The sequence below is a fragment of the Vanessa atalanta genome, chromosome 21 (assembly GCF_905147765.1).
Source record: "Vanessa atalanta chromosome 21, ilVanAtal1.2, whole genome shotgun sequence".
Taxonomy (NCBI): Eukaryota; Metazoa; Arthropoda; class Insecta; order Lepidoptera; family Nymphalidae; genus Vanessa; species Vanessa atalanta.
In genome coordinates, this window is record NC_061891.1 from 2,995,935 (window position 1) to 3,014,347 (window position 18,413).

At 31.8% G+C, this 18,413-nt stretch overlaps 2 protein-coding genes across 3 annotated transcripts in view; both read right to left on the minus strand.

Annotated features, from left to right (window-relative positions):
• The window catches only part of LOC125072287 (malignant T-cell-amplified sequence 1 homolog), a 35,461-nt gene that overhangs the window by 16,678 nt on the left and 370 nt on the right, over nucleotides 1-18,413 (minus strand). The window contains exon 1 of one of the 2 annotated variants that reach the window (XM_047682852.1): nucleotides 1,174-1,214. The exons of the other annotated variant lie outside the window; for it this stretch is intronic. Coding sequence (XP_047538808.1) covers nucleotides 1,174-1,199 — 26 coding nt within the window. The 5' untranslated portion in view covers nucleotides 1,200-1,214. Of the gene's footprint in view, nucleotides 1-1,173; nucleotides 1,215-18,413 lie in introns of those variants that run through there. 2 annotated transcript variants of the gene reach the window in all.
• LOC125072286 (adiponectin receptor protein) lies at nucleotides 15,298-18,120 on the minus strand. The gene has a single exon (XM_047682850.1). It carries the CDS (start codon nucleotides 17,782-17,784, stop codon nucleotides 16,624-16,626), a length of 1,161 nt encoding a protein of 386 aa, XP_047538806.1. The 5' UTR covers nucleotides 17,785-18,120; the 3' UTR covers nucleotides 15,298-16,623.

Here is an 18,413-nt window from a genome sequence, read left to right on the forward strand (position 1 = left end):
TATACAATGGCAAATCGGAAATCGGACCATACTCCATACACTTGATTACATTGGCTCACCCATTTCCTTACCGGAACACAATAATCATTTCCATTATTTCCTCCTAACAGTAAATCTGTGCAGAATCGACTGTGATACTTTTAAAAAAACTATTATACATAATGTATTTGTTGCATGTTCATTGTTACACAAGAAAATCGTAGAATTGTTGGTCTAAAGTTAACATCGTTTAATAAAATTTCCAAAATCTTGTTACCTTTAGAAATTACTTCTAACAGTCAAATTTAAGATATCCCCCAAAAAATTAAGGAAATCTAACTACACGTATTTTAATAATCTTTTATGGAGTAATACGTTATCGGGATTGTTTTATATAAGGGATATTCTTGCCCAATGGATGATATATTGATTTTACGTAGACGGAAAATTGTTTTAGATAGTTCAAGTTAGTTTAGATTCTAATGTTTATACAAAGTCTGTCAATGTTTCTATCAAAACGAAAAATACTATTATGGTTGTACAAAATATTGTTCGAAATACTTGGATGTCAATGTAAGTATTTCAAGAATGTGAAAAGCATTTTTCGATGTGCGCTTATATTGCAAATGGTCGCATCGAGCTATTCTATAAGAAGTAACTCGAAACTCACCGCAGAACACGAGCGTGAAATGTCAAAATGTGATATGCAAAATTGAAAATAATAAATTTACAAAATGTAGAAGAACATGTATTGCTGTAAGTCAATTGTCAACATTTCACGAGTGAGATACGAGGTGATTTTTTAAAGAAAAACTCTTCAGCTCTCTTTGGAAGAACGGAATACGTTTTATTTGAAAAAAGAGAATAACATCCAATAGGACATGATACTATAAAAATATCCAAATATTACTTTCTTTTTAATTTAAACTAGATAGGCAGACGGTTAAATTGACCTCCTGGAGGTAAATGGACCTCACCGATCATAGACATTGGTACCGTACGGAGGCTGTATTGCCAATGCGCCAATACCCTTGGGAACTAAAATGTTATGTCCCATGTCCCTGTACTAACACTGGCAGTGAGTGCCAACTTCCAAACCATCAATACTACTAAGTACTTAGAACTGCTTAGTGGTACAATTTACCTAAAAAAGTAGTCTAAAATACTAATCTATGAATGATAAAAAAACATTACATGGTAACTCGTCGATACTGAGACATTGTGTTTTCAAATTACAAGCTGACATTAGCTCGTCTAGAAAGTACTGTAAAAAGAAACTTCGAGAATCCTTACAAAACGTAATCGAGTAGACAAACCGACGGCACGTAAGGCGAAACCGTTACTGTAGCGACTTACGTCAATGATCGCTTACAGGGCAACGAAGATATACAAATGAGAACTGGATTTTCCTCAACTACGTATATATGGCAAGGAATTTAATGGTAAAATCCTGCATACATAGAGCAAAAAATATATCAACTAGAATTATTTACATAAAGATAATAGTATAAGTAAACTCGTATACTGCAATCTGCTTTAAAGTTAATAAACGGATGGTATAGTTGAAGAGTTGCTATCTGTAATTTATACGAGGCCAAGCAACGGGTACTAGCTTCAATAATAACACTACAATTAGGTTCTCACTGACAATAGCTCATTCATTTTCACTATATTAGATATGTTAATTATTCAGACATGACTGCCAATCACAAAAGAGCCTAACCAACTACGCAGTATATATTAACATAGTAAACAAGAAAACGCAGTGCGCAAAAACATAGTGGAATACTTTATTCCCTACGGCCTTTGATCCCCTAGTATTTTCGTCCATGTCCGCTTACCGACCGATTATGAGAATGAGGCAATGGAATATGCACGTACGTTTTTCAATACATTTGTTTGTACATAATACATTATTAATAATTAATAATATTGGACAACATCACATACATTACTCTGATCCCAATGTAAGTAGCTAAAACACTTGTGTTATGGAAAATCAATGAATATTTTCTACATCGACTCGGCCGGGTATCGAACCCGGGACCTCGGAGTGGCGTACCCATGAAGACCCGGTGTACACACTAATCGACCAAGGAACTCGTCAAATATATGCATGATACGTGATAATATATCTTTCGTAGTTGGCTATTTGATGAAAATCGGCAAGAAAGACGATCGATATACTGTTTTCAGATGACAATGTATTTTTTTAACAGATATTGTTTAATCCGTTTGTTAAAATATGCTGCATCCGCATTAAAATGTCCTAGATAAGCGCCCTGTTTATCGCACCTTATCGCTTCTTATCCAAATAAACTGCTTCACAAAAACATCGGTATAGTGATAATTTACTAGCAAAACTGAAATAGGGTAGTTTACTACATTTTTTTTTTTTTCAACGTTAACACACCTCTATGTGTATGTCGTAGAATAATTATTTTGATTTCACGATTGTCTAATTATCAGTTTTTTGACGAATAATTAGAAATCTCGAATCCCACCAAAAATATAATCTGTATTTATCTGATGAGCAACAAATTTAGAAGACTTCGACTAGCGGTAGTTCTTTTTTTATGATATGGGTCGCAAACGAGCAGGACGCTCACCTGTTGGAAAGTGACTATCGCCGCCTATGGGCATCTTAGCTATGGCTTGCAGGTGCGTTGCCGGCCTTTAAGTAATGTGGTCGGCAACACACAATGTGTTTTAAAATGTTTGGGTAATTTAACCTTTCCAAAAACTATTTGTATATTTATATAATTTTAAAACTCAAGCATTCACAACATTGCCCTGACTGAGACTTGGCGGGGGCCCCCAGACTATCAAATCATCCTACGACATAATAAATAAAAATAGATATTGTTATATTCGTTTGAGGTTATTACTTCGACACCATTTGTGTAAAAAAAATTCTAATCCATTTAATCGAACCTTGCTACTAGATTTCATTGGCAAATTACGTTATATTTTAAATTTATACCGTTCGATAGTATATATGTACGAGCAAGGTAAAGTTTTAACGGGTTTTGCTAACTTTATCTACATATTTTACGTTGCAGATAAATTTACAAAAATAAAACGAAAGACACATCCAGTCATAATAAGTCTGTTTGAAATTTGCAATGGTAACAGCCGTCAATAATGTCGAAACGACACCATCCAAAAGAAATTAAGTAAGCAAACGTGTAGGCATAACCAATCTTATTTGCTTTAGTAGTAGTTAGTACCTAAATATACTTCAAATAGTTGTAGGATCAGTTTTTTAGACCGTAATATGCGACTTTTTTTATGATATCGGTAGGCCGACGAGCAAATGGGCCACCTGATAGTAAGTGGTCACCACCGTCCAAAGACAATGGCGTTGTTAGAAATATTAACCATTACTTACATCACCAATGCGCCACCAACCTTGGGAACTAAGATTTTACGTCCCTAGTAGTTGTAGTTACAATGGCTCACTCACCCTTCAAACCGGAACACAACAATACTGAATACTGCTGTTTGGCGGTAGAATATCTGATGAGTGGGTGGTACCTACCAAGACGGGCTTGCACAAAGCCCTACCACCAAGAAATATATGTATTAATCTTCTTTCCAATATGCAAACTATATTACGAAATGCGCATAGCTGATTACTTTGTGGTAGGGCTATGTGCAAGCCCGCCTGGTTATGTAACAGCTACTGAACAGATATCCAACCGCCAAACAGAAATACTTAGTAGTATTATTTTCCGCTTTGAAGGGTGAGTGAGCTAGTATAACTATACTCTATTCCAATAATAAGAGGAGAAAAACCAAATAAACAACATTTGACAGCAAATTGACGTGATATAATTGGTCGAGAGTTTGATTAATCTATGATATTCACTATGGATTTACGAAAAAATGGCGTAAATCTAAGGAATATTTCTTATAGCGGCAATGTCTGTTTGCGGTGGTGACCACTTATCAGAGCATATTCGCCCATTCGCCAACCTGTACCATAAAAATAAGACATAATTTAAAATTTATATAAAAACGACAAATGAATTCCAAGCAATAAATACAAATGTATTTATTTAAATGATATCAGACTAACGACCTTGAAACCAAGTGCGATCAATACGTTTAGCTCGGCCTTAATTCATTAACATTATCAATTATTTATCTTCATATATAAGTCATTAAATTTTGAATAGAAATTTAATACGCTAGAAAATCAAATCTGCATACACCAGACACGATTCCGTGAATAATAATTTAAAATATGGAACTTCATTATATAATACTTGCTAGACAAAACGAAAATAAAATCAAACCAGTTCCATCAAAAGCCGTGATATGAAGATAGCTCGGGTTATATTTTATACGTAAATTTATGCAAAAACGTTGTATTCCTAATTACAAAACGCTGGCAGAAATATGGGAAATGATTTTTCAACATCGTGCCAAATGGAAATACGCTCTATAAATTTGTAGGAACAATGCAATTTAACAAATTTATTAGATATGACAAAGTAACTTACAATATGATATAATTATATTCAATGATTACGTCATATATAATACAATGATACAATGAACTTACAAAAATGTTAAAAAATCGAAGGTTGTGTTTTTTTCTTTCATTTCTACGATTTGTGCGTTTGAACATCTTAATAAACAAAGATAAATCTGTTCACTACCATTTTCTCTGTGTCGATCGATTTTCTTGTTTTTTGTTTTTACTTCCTATTGACAAGCTTTGTTGTTATCAACAAAATATGTTGGAAATAATAATATAATAATATGTTCGAAATGTTTTCCTGAAATCTTTAATATGATCAATTAACTATCTAATTTCAAGCACACTACTAACACTAATATTTATAAATAAATAAATATTCGACAACAACACATACATTACTCTGATCCCAATGTAAGTAGCTTAAGCATTTGTGTTATGGAAATCAGAAGTAACGACGGTACCACAAACACCCAGACCCAAGACAATATAGAAAACTAATGAACGCGGGACCTCGGAGTGGCGTACTACACACTACTCGGATATTTATAATTATGGTATTCAATGACGCTATTATTTTATTACTCGAATCAACGAAATTATTTTATTAAATTAAGCACAACAAGCCTATTATAAAATTATATGTACCCTACTTTTTAGCAATTAATATAATTAAATAATGTCAGCAACAGAAGTCGCATTACATAAACCATTACAAATATTTTACGTTATATGTACGTATTCGAATTTCATTTTTCTGTTACCTAACAATTGCTATAGAAGAATTATATAACAAATATACCTTAGTGACTCACTAAGAAGTAAGAACTCACAACGAATCTCATTCGTGATTTTTTGGTAACCGACTTATGTGATAGATGAAAATGTTATATTTAATTGTTATAATCAATATCGCATGTAATACATAATATATACAAGAACATAAAATGAACACTTGTCACGTCTATAGTCTAAGCTTGAAACGAGTGAGTCTGCGAAGTGCACCTACCTACTTACATAATAATATTATATACTAAAACCTTCTCCGAAACGTGCTGTATCTTCTGTTTTAAGTTTATGTACTTTCATAGTCTTATGGCTTACGGCATTTTTCTTTGTGGTTATGCTGCGGATATTGAAACTGTTCATCTTCTTCTGTTTTCAGTTTCTATTTATTATCTCGGAGCTCGAGACTCCCTTCGGGATGTTTTTACTAGGGCGGGTATATTTACAGCTGCTTCAATAATATTTTGTATATTCACATAAATATAGATCTTTTCGAAAGAAACGGTGACAGTCATTGTATAGACACGAGGAGGAAAGGTGAACTAAAAACACCTAGTTTTCGACTTCGCAAAGTTAATACATCTTTCCTCGTTCACGATATTTATTTCTTTAATAAAATTCCACAGTTATTTTTAACTTTGCCTATTAATAAATTTACCAATACATGATTATATATAAAAAAGAGTACACTTAGTTACTTGATTTCAAGGCAGAATATATACAAAAAAATATATTTGTTCTTTACGGACATACCTTAGAATTAGTATGGTTGAAAAGAGTAACTACTGAATTTCTTGCCGGTTCTTCTCGGAAGAAACTACTTTTCCGAACCAGTGGTAGATTAACATTTAATTCTATATTATAACAAAAGAATTCAGCTTTAATGAGCCTACTTGAATAAAGAATAATTTGATTTTGGACATATTACTTTAGAAAATCTTTCAGAATAGCATGACACAAAAAAACGATATATATGTATAATAATTATGACCTTTCTGATATTTCAAAATCATGTCCTGCGCTGAATTCCGATTAATTCTTTCAGAATAGATCTACCGTTTCTTTTAGAAGATTTCATTATTTTATTCCTATTCGAATAAAACAACGTCGCTTCCGGCCATCTATACGCTTCGATCTTTAAACTACGCAACGGATTTTAATGTTTAAAGAGCGATTCAGAGAAATGTATACTGCATATTACAGTAGAGATTTACCGAGAATTTCAACTTGTCCAGCCGTTAAAAAACAATATTTTTCCCGGCTAGAAAATGTTCTTGAATCTAAAAGCCCGTATTGTACATTCAATAAAAACTCTTTTCTAAGTGATAAAATTGTTGTAGCGGTATACATTCATTATGAATATCTTCGCCTTGTTAAAATAATGAAAGGAATAACGCAAGTCGATGTTCCGTTAACATAGTTACAGAGAAAGTTGGTATTTAAGATGGCGTTCCATCTCGTGTTGAATGTACCTAGTTTTATGATGCACTTGTCATTTTAATATTTATAAATTAAAATGATTAATCTGTATTAGATCTCTTTACTCACGAAGACGCGCCTTTATCTTAAGTTATCATTACATAGTATAAAACAAAGTCGCTTACCGCTGTCTGTCCCCGTGTATGCTTAGATCTTTAAAATTACACAACGGATTTAGATGCGGGTCTTTTTAATAGATAGATTGATTCAAGAGGAAGGATTATATGTATAAAAAATGCACAATATAGTAGAGAAATAGAGATAATATTAGATGTTTCTAAATTATAGTATCGTAAATAAACACATTTTTTGCATTACTTACTTACATTGCAAATGCTGGCTCAACCCTACGATATAGATAAAAATAATGTACTACAGTATTGTACACCTTTAAAAAGGTCTTCAAAAAAGTCAAGTTAAGTTCAATGGTATATGTCTATCTCTTGGGGATAGGCCACAATTACTATTTTTTATCCTTTACTTACGATAAATAATGGCTTATTTACGAAGCAATTTTAAGTAATACAGCATTAATCCTTATCCAATAAAGTACCTTAAATACATTGTGCATTTAATATAGATCAATATGACCATATAATTTAAATGAATATTTTCGAAGATATTACAGATTTAAAAAGCAGAGACTTGACGGTTTGTATTGTCTAACGACTGAAAAACTGTGAACATTGTAAGTCATTCTGTAGTATATTTAGTATGAGCATCGTGCGAAACCGGGGCGGGTCGCTAGTGTAATATAAATGCACGCCACGACATAAGTGTTAGTAATGCTCCGAGTTGTCTAAGTGTGAGTGAGATGGCTAATGTAAGAATAAAGATGCAAAAAATACTGTTTAGATTATATTTGCACCCCGATTTACGTGGAGCCCATTCGCTCCTTCGTCAGTTAAAGATATTTACAATTAACTGTAATTTTCAAGGCTTATTATACAAAATCATTAATCAGTAAGTTATAATTAATAACGATAATATTTATAAGAGAGCCGAAGATAGTATTCGTTACTATGTGGTGGGATATGATTTAATTGTATATAATTGATATTTATTATTTTATAAATAACTAAACATGAAAGTAAATTCTTAATTTCTTTTAAATTTTTCCGGTCCGGTTGAATCTACATTAAGAACCTGTACTATTATTCAATTCAATTATTTTTTTATAATTTACCATTGAAAATTGATAGTGAAAGTCTTCTCGTATTTTTTTATATAGTTACGATTTTCATTGAAATTTAAACAGGAGAGTAAATCATTATATGGAAAATTAAGAACGAATATAATATATTTTATATGCAACAGAACATTACCATTAACGCTGAACGCGTTTTTCATTTCAGGTATGCTATTTGCATCATTAGGTATTCACATGTCAACCTAACATAACCTGCCTTTTAGAGCGTTAAAAATTATCGACTTTGGGTATTTATAACATTATGTGTATAATTATTTATTCAAATATAGAAGATAAATTGGCGATTAAGAAAATACCTAGACTTGAGAAGAACTGTTGTAAGAAACTCCGCATATTATTTTATGAATCTAAGTATACTAACGTAACATTAACATGTATTAAAATATCTCTCGTATATCTAGAATAGATAACACAACAATGTTTGCGTAATATTACTGTCTCTGTCTGTCTCTCTCTCTCTCTCTCTCTCTCTCTCTCTTAAGTTCGAAAAATATCGACGACAGAAGCGAGATAGAAGCCAACTGAGCAGGGGAGTATTATAGTGCACAAAATATGTGTTCATAGGCACAAATGCCCTGACGGTTCTCTTCCTATCCAGTACCGAATATCGTACCCAACTGGACAGAAAATTAGGCAGAGAACTGATGCCTTTACGTACTTTGAGACTACGATAGTGTAACACTGCCAATTTCCTAACTCGGCTACTAGTAAGGAAATTTGACAGAACTTTTAGTGTTGCCTCCAGGACTTTGGTGTCACCGATTTAGCCTTAAAAGCTAAAAGACCACCAATGGGCAACGAGCTTTTATAATCTATTAGCAAGTAAGAGAAAAAAAGTTATGTAAGATGTATAAACATAGTATAAGGAAATAGTTAGCTTGACACGATATTGACATAAAGTGTTAAAACGACACGATATTGCTAATATATATTGTACTAATTAAATTTGAAAAAGCTTTTTGCAATTGAAAGATACTTTCATAACGCTACGACCCAAGGATCGCACAGTATCATTACAAACAATAATCTATATCGGATAAGAGTTACACAAGCAGCGGATAATTTTACTTATACCATTGCGTAATTCACAGACAGTATTATTAATAAACATTTATTATTAATCGTAATGTTTACACTGCTTGTAAACAAACACATTAGCTCAATCACTGAATTTTCATTCAACAGATCAACAAATCTTAAGATATTTTCATGTCTTAGGATTTGTTGTTACTGTAATTAAATACGTTTTGAGTATTTTATAAACACATACGAACACACACACATCTCACATCTGGATATACTATTATATCTGGATATATGTTGATAATTGATAATGTAAAAATTACAAAGATCTATTTTTGTGTTCATGTGTTACCAGAATATATCAATAACGTAATTAGAAAAACTGTGTCAGTAGTTACATTGTCCCATTCAGCTTTTAACAAGGAACAGAATAAAACTACTGCTAAGACAAAAAACAATCGCATAAAATATACTTATTTGTGTTTGTCATAAACTTTTTACTTAGGCGCATTTATTGCGACGCCGAGATGGGTAGATCATAATAAAAATAGATACATCGTCCTAAAACTAAAATCACGTATAATTCAGATCGAATATTGAGCATTGATTAACCTTGAAATTTCATTAATTAACGAGTCAAAACTTCACGATTCAAGGTTCAAATATTTGGCTATTTTCCATAAACGACGACCTCATTTCTATGTATCCTATCGTACACAGTCGTTATCGATAGCTTTCCTTATAACTACACTATTTATGCGTGCCTTTCGAATTATTATTTTTTCTTTTTTACGTCTTTTAACATTGTTAGGGCATTCATATAAATACTTCCCATATAAAGCATCTGGTGTGCTGTAAATATATACAAACATATCCCGTAGACATTTATTTTATTTATTAAGTAATTGAGCATGATCCTAAATCCTAACACTTCATATGAAATAGACTTCAAAAATTCTATTTTAAGGCTAGGAAGAAAACCAAATGTATTTTTATATTTTGTATTACCTCAGGCCCGTCTTAATTCAGGTTTCTGGGGGTGCAAAAAACCCAGGCGCCACATAGTCAAGTCTTGCATTGGTAAAGCAAGCATTACTAAAAGCGTCTCTTTATAATAATTTTTGTGCTTACAAAAATTATTTTAAAGAGAAGAGAGAGATTTATTATAAAGAGAAGAGAAGAAGATCGCAAAACACTGTTAGGGCGCTGTTCTAGAGGGGACATCATTATCTTTTATAGATAACATAATTATAGATGTTATTTCTTAGAAACATTTGTTATCTATGTAACATAGAAGACGGTATATTATTTAAAATCAACACCAAAAATGACGTTTACCATGTAATAATAATAACTCAAATGTTTTTCTCATAATTAAGATTAACACGTATTTTAACGCATCGCTATGAACACTTTAAACTGGCCAAATACACCTGTGAACTACTCAACCACTTGTTCCCATTTTATCGGGTGTTGAGTTTCCTTTTTAAATTGGTTTTAGCGTAGCGTATTATATATATAATACAGTCTCAAATGCTAAAGAAATCCAGTTAGATTTTTTGACATTTTAGTTGAATGTAGATTTTACCGAAAAGTACCATCAAGAGAATTTGTACATTACGTCCTTCGTTAAGGTTAACGAATACTAATTCCATGTTATTTATCAAATAATATGCGTTGTCTACTAAAGATTTTTAATATAATTTCTTACTGATTGTAGGAGTTTATGTAAGTTATTTTTGGTCTGGTTTCGTGCTTTATTAATGGTTCAGACACCTATCACCAAAACGCATTTGATACATCTACCATCTTACCCTTCAAACCCTACACTTATACTTCCCATAGTTAAGGGTTCAAGGGTTTATTTATCACAAGACCAATAAAATAAGCTTTACCATTATTAAAAGATAAACTTTAAAACTCCATTAAATAGGCTATGAACGAAAGAATCAGAAGTTTTTGCATAAACTTTCCACAAAACCACATTTATGATAAGAATGAAATGTATGTCGCACGCTCATATTACAAAACCTGTTTTAAAACACAAGTATATGATGATAACAAACACTTCATTGTAGAAATTACAGTCCGTGAAGTTTAGCAACCAGTTGAAGTAAAGAAAGCAATATACATGAATATCAAGAGGTATGAAGTTGCAAAATTCATACCAACTGTATTGTGAAATAAGAAAACAAAAGGATGAAATGAATGAACATCTATGAATATATATACGAATAAATATATGTTGTTATATGTCTGTTTGGAACTAAGAGACATCGAGGCTGTTTGACAGATTACCACGAGAGTTGGGACATACATATTTTATCATATCTAATATATTAATAGCGAATGCCGATTTTTGTCCCAGTGGTTATGAGGCGATAGCTGCATATAATCGGTTATGGTCTCATTTTGAAGAGCTCTAGTCGTAGATGTGCAGAAAATTAAAGAAGATTCTTGATGGCATTTTACTAAATTGTTACGAATTAACAAAGAATTTCTTTCGAAAAAAGTTACTGGCCGGTTAGAGAGCGGCACTATGGATATATAATAAAAAAAATGTAAAACATACTAAATTAAATTGTGTTCGACAAACTTCAATACTAACTGAACCAATGTATACTATTTGATATTAAAAATTTCATTTAAAAAAGGATTCATCATTTTGGCTCCAAATTAAATCAAAACAAAACCTGTCATAAGTTTAGAAATTCCTAAAAAAACTTTTGTATAAACGCATTTCGCGGGAGACCCACTATTAAAAGGTTATTTTTATACTATGCACTTCGTTGTAACTCTTCGCTAGGTGGCGTTCTTGTCCATGAATTTCTGTTCCGTACAACGGATCGCCATGACAATTGGTAATATATACACAAGCAGGTCAACGACCGCCAAGTCTTGCTATTAATATATAATTAGTAATGAGGTCTCGTATGGAAACATGAAATGTGGTAGCCTAAATAAAAACTTATTTAGTTTATAATAAATTCCCATCATATAAACAATGGACCTTGCAATAAAAATTGCAGCTATGCCCGGTTAACATAGATTATATGGAGGTTCGAACTTCGAAGTCTATCTGTGCCGGTCTATTAGTATATAGTCTATTACCGGGACTATCATCAGCCAGGCAGAAGGAGCCCCAACTAATAAATAAATTATTTATTAGGGAGACAACTTTGCCATTGATATGTTCAGAATGCTCTCAATTAATGCAAAAATTCATAGTTCGTTTTTTTTTTTAGTTCGGTATGTCGTAATAATCATATTCCCAAACAAGCTTTGGACTGGAATCCCCAAGGGAAAAGAAAGCGTGGCCGTCCCCGTCAAACCTGGCGACGCTCCGTTTTGGCAGAGCCGGCGAGCATCGGAATGACGTGGAGCGAGGTGAAGGCTGAAGCCCAAGACCGATCGCGATGGAGGACATCTGTGGACGCCCTCTGCCCCATCTAGGGGACATAGGACATTCATCATCATCATCTTCATCATGTCGTAATAATATTTTCATAATTATATTATTAAGAATAGGTTATGTTTATATCAAAAACTCTAACCTTACTTATATCGGCCATGTGTAATAAATACGCCTCGCCTTATTTCAGATCCCATGGACATCGTATGGGTTGCAAATTTCGATGGATCTTTCGCATATAGGTCAAGGCACTAAAGAGCAGCACCCTTAATATCAATTTTAGTAACAACATAGAAACTCAATCTAACATATTAAATATAACATACACCTATACCTACCATTGGAACGAATATATGCTAAAACGATTTGTAAAAAAACCAGTTCAATTTATATCTGCTTCAAATCGCGGAAATACTAAGCACAATCTATCTAGTTCATAGACATGACGTCCTTCATCCCATAAACAATGTGATATCACATAAATTATGTCACGGTGATTAAATTACATTTGTTGATTGTCACTACCTACACTACGCTCATTGATACAATTGATAGAATTTTAACTAGATTAAAACCACTAAACTTACAACACTATTCGTTTTGATTTTACATTAATTTTAATGATAAAACTGTTATGAAAAATAAATAATATATAATTTGCTTTAAAAAATAATAAGACCTTTTTTTAATATTAAATCTAACGATATTTACAATTTCTACGGTTATTGATATCATTATTTTATGTGAAATTATGTTGTTGTTATAATAAAAACAACTTAAAAATTCAATCAAAACATGTATGTATATTGGTTATCATGTACAATTTCAATTTTTTCTTTCAGCTTTAAGGTAAAATTATTGTTTTATATAATTAAGAAGCATTTTTTTTCTATATAAAATATTTCTGTGGAAACTTTATGGGTTTGTATATAATTTTTTAAGTTATATAATTACATTTATATGAATTGTGTAACTAATTCCCAAAACAAAGAAATAAATTAAATATATATTTAAGAAATGTTTGTAGTGTATACATATATCAGAGCTATTATCAAATCGCTTGGAATATGTAAATTTAAGGTTTGTTTATCGTTACGCCTTCTGCCGTTAGAATAGACTTAACGTATCTATTACGTATACCTTTTTGTATTATAAAAATACTTAGGTACATGGCGTCAGCGATCAGCACGGTATAACGAATCAAAGGAAAAATTAATTAAATATTATTAAAAACAAGTACATAAACCATAGTACAAATAAAAATTAAAGTTAATTGTAAATTAAAAAATAAATTGTAAACATTGATTTATTTCTGTTTTAGGATAAAGGCAATAAATATAATGCAAGAAAACCTAGTAGATATTATAATTAAATAATTCTAGACTACTTAGTACAGTTAACCTCTGTTTCACCTTACCAGATGGCAAGGTCGTTTACGATCAATAGATTCCATTACCAAGTGCCAGAACATGGGTTTAGGTAAACACAAAAGGCACTAGTAGATACAGAGATTAATAAGCAAAAATTTGGCGGTATTTTATAAATATTTTAAAGCAACAATACCTTACAAAAATGTACAATATTTTATAGCAGCTGCCCGTCGCGAATTAGTACGGGTAAAATTCATTCAGTTACCTGATATTATCATAAATTACTGTTAATTTCAGGGAGTAAGTTAAAACTGTCTTATTTGATATCAATTTTAAATTCGACACCGATTTAACGCATGTTTATCGTTTTAAAATTTTTATTTTTCCGAAATGTACTTAGTATCACTGTTGTTAGTGAGTTGATGTATCGAAAATTCATCCCAGCAAAGAGAAACAAAAGAAAAATAATTATAGTAATAATAATAATAATTTCACGTCTACTTTAAATTGCTTCCACTTTTTATTATAACCAAGGTCTAATGATACCTAAGGTCAAAATTATTAATGTTTAAAATGGTTGCGAGCGTTTTCATTCGTACCTAATTATTTTTTTGTTTTTATATAATTTGGCAAGGCGTTTCGATAACAAAGAATAATATTCTACAAGAATAATTATATGTGATCAAATAAATAAAAAAATCGTTTATAAACTTTACAAAATCACCTTATATCCCTGGATACTTAAATAAATACTTCAATTATTTAAATTTATAAAGGTGAGAATAAAAGTAATAATATAATTTGAAAAAAGTATGTATGTTATTGTATTATATATCATTTTTGTAGCAGATCTATAGATACATGAACATTATATTATTATACATAAATGAGTTTCATGCGTTGGAAAATCTAGGTGGAATAACCTTCAAAACTTCTGCTCGGGAGATGGGCAGGTTTTTGCCCAGCAGTGGCAAAATAACATGCTGCTACTTTTTTCTTACTATATACTTTATTTGCAATAATATTTCGTAGGCTTAATTGAAGAACTCACTGAGTATCTAGGTTACTTATTAACATTATTTACACATAGTAGAAACATTTGAGCACCTGACTAAAATCATACTGAGACTGACTGTCATTAAAGCTCTTATGTTAGGGATTATTAAATGAAAAAAATCATTTCTTTTCAAATTTTTCTTTATTGCATAATCATAATCCCATCAAACAAACAATTAGGAAATTTAACAAATAATGAAAAACAAGATGAAGCAGTAATTTCTTAAAAAATATTTTTACTTTATAGTTAATTCTAACAACAAATCGTTTTTAAAAATAATTATCAAAAACAAAATTACTTTTTCTCCGTTATCAATTGAATTTTATTTTTTAAAATACATCTACGAAAAATATTGTCTTTCATCGTCAGTCATCCAGACTTGCGTTGCTGAATAATACATTTCTCTATTTTTTCTAAATCTTTTGATATGCAAAAAATGTATCAGAATTGTAAAATAAATGAAAAATATACATTGGCGATCCCTTTTTTAAAAAATTACATGTGCAAGATTACAAAAGCCTGAGCTCAGTATACTTAATAATTTTTTCATAAAGCTGGCAATTCACTCAATATGAATAATGTCACAACAATGACATACACACAAAGATTTAGATGCTGTTTAAACATCAGTAAAATTTTACCATGCAAGTGTCATTATTCAGATACAGTGAACAGCCATACTTATTTCCTATCACTAAGATTTGTATTACCTGATAACCTAAAGTAATAATGAACTTATCAATTAGGAGCTCAGTGTTTTTTTTTATTTATTTACAAATATTTTCCATTTTCAATCTCATAAAATATTTATATTTATGAACACTTACAACAATTTAGAATATACCTTTTATTAAAACTAATACAGACCACATAATCATGGTAGTTAAATTTTTTATGATTTTTTTTATTTCCAAACTACATACAATACATACAATTTTTTTTATGAAAAAAAGGAATAGTTATTATGAAATAAATAGTTACAAGTATTTTACATCACTACTTCACCAGATAAAGACTTTTTTTTAATTCTAGTCTTGGTCAAATAGTAACTCACTGTAGTGGAATGTAACATTAATTTACATCAAAGATAGGTGTGATTTTATTTTCAAAATGTATTTATTTGTGTTTCATAACCATTGTTATTAAAAACAATTTGTTTACACATTTGTTCTTAATTTAAATCAAATTAACATGGTATTTGAGATTCTACTTGATGAATTATTGTATTTGTTGTAATCAAAGCAAAAAACAAGTAATGCTTACTGACTGTATTAAGTAAAGTCCTGCACTTGAAGACTTAATTGTAAGGTATTGATATTTCTAGAACATTGAGGAAGAACATTGACAATGATAATAATGAAAAGATAGTGGTTTTATAATACACAAAAGCAAAGACTTAGTGCAAAAATTAAGTACAGTCTAAAGACTTAATCCCAAGTAAATAAATATGCAATTTGTAAAGAAAATAAGTGGTAATTCAAATTTATTCAGTGCCGGTTTCTATGCTAAAAGATATTTGTCAAATAATATTTGCTAAAAATAATAATCTAAAGAAACTAAAATAAATAAAGAAAATTGTATTATAAATAATGCCGTATTCAAATTCCAAAACCTCACCAGGAAACATTTTTTTTTTCTTTTATTAGTTTCAAACGTTAATAACAGCCTCAATGCAATAAATCAACATTCTGGTTTTACTAAAAAAAACTTAGAAAATTGTGTTAGATTTATTTGTTAAAAAAATATACAATGAAACTATTAAAAGTTGTACCCTACTTAGAATTATCTATGGTCTACTATCACATTTGGTAGTGGGAGAGGCTAGAATGCGATTGAGGATGGAGGCATTGAGCACTCCCCGACAGTGACACGGTAAGACGCTAGCTCACTAATACCATGGTAATGGACAAAAGCTGCCACAATCACCAGCACATGGAATATTTGGTGAGATTGGAACCAAATGTCACACTTTCCAGGGAACCAACGTTCAGGTACTCTAAGAGCATAAAACATTGCACCGAGAATGTATAGCAGACCCATTAATACTAACCAACCAAGAGAAGCCTTACTTACTTGACTGAACCAACCTTCGGTTATACCATAGTGGATAGCTGGCACAACACCAGAGAGACCAAAACCCATGAACACTCCTGCTCTTAAAGGACGGAGGCGAGGCTCTGAGAATCTATCCCAAAGTGACACAATTATAGATAATATTCCTAAAACGACAACTACAGATAGGTATATTATTTTCGGTCTATAATGGCAGTAAAAACTGTAATAAAGCCAAGGAACAAATGACCCCATTATTAGGAGAGCTATGCCACAGTAATCCAATTTAGAAAATAGCTTACCAACCATTTCGGAATGACAATATAATGTGTGGTATGCAAATGAAAATCCAAGGCATACTATAGCTCCAATGAAAAACACTCCGAAAATCATCTTTTCTTGCATTTGTATTTCAATAGATGGGCGGGTAAGGAAATAAATTGCGACACCAATGAAGGCCACGCAACCGAGTAAGTGGGTCCAAATGTTGCCAGTTTCTGTGTGGATGCGGAAAATCGAGGCGAAGCAAGCACTAAAAGATGGAAGTGGAGGCCTGTGTCCCTTGTGCAGATAGTCGTTGTCTTGGAGCCAACGCGGCAGATGTCTGAAGTGACATACGTTCCATGATGCTTCCCAAACTTTACGCACAAATTCTTCTGCCTGTTCTGCAGCGTTGTGCGCCAATGCACCCAGGTCGATTTCATCTGATAGAACGCCAGCCTTCAATACCTCAGCCATCTCCGCATCGAGCAGGTGTTGATCCTCGGGGGTCGATGGTAATGGGCATCCTTCTTCTTCTTCGGCGAGTACTTCGTCGAGTTCGTCGATTTGAGAAGCTAAACTCTCGGCCTCTGGGTCCCATCCTTGTCGTCGTCGAAGCCCGTCCGACGACGCACTTTGGGACTCCGTGTCAGAGTCAACTTCCCACATTTTGTCCGCGTACCGTTACGCAATTATGCTAATTTGTAAACCATCCGTGCAAAGACGACCTTCGCTTACAGAAGAAATACAGTTACTAGCGCTTCAAGAGAAATCCAGTTACGTCACGAAATGGTTATACGGAACACTGAATGTACTTTACTCCTTTGTTCACAATTCCATCGATATTTCAGTTCGAGGTAACGTTAAAAATTTATAACACTGAATATAAAAATAATAAGTTTATAAAACGTTGCAATATATTACTATTGACCAAACAACAATCAATTTAGAACAGCTGCAAACTACTGTCGGATCGTCGACCGAAACCATTCTCCATGTTGATTTTCCAAATATATCTATCTCCCTCATTCGAGTGAGAAGTCACATTTTTTATCGCTGTTCAGTCTTAATGACAGGAAATTATATTGTTTATAGTGAAGTGAATATGTTTCAGTAGTCAATAATTGGCTTCAGTTTTTTTTATGGATTCGATTGCACACTATTAAGATCGTCACTCAAAAGCCGTATTTAAAAATCTAAATATTTTTATCGTACAGCATAAAATATGAACTGATTTTTTAATTATATTTTTAGTGTTTTAAAAACAATTCTATTATTACAGGTAATATGTATATTAC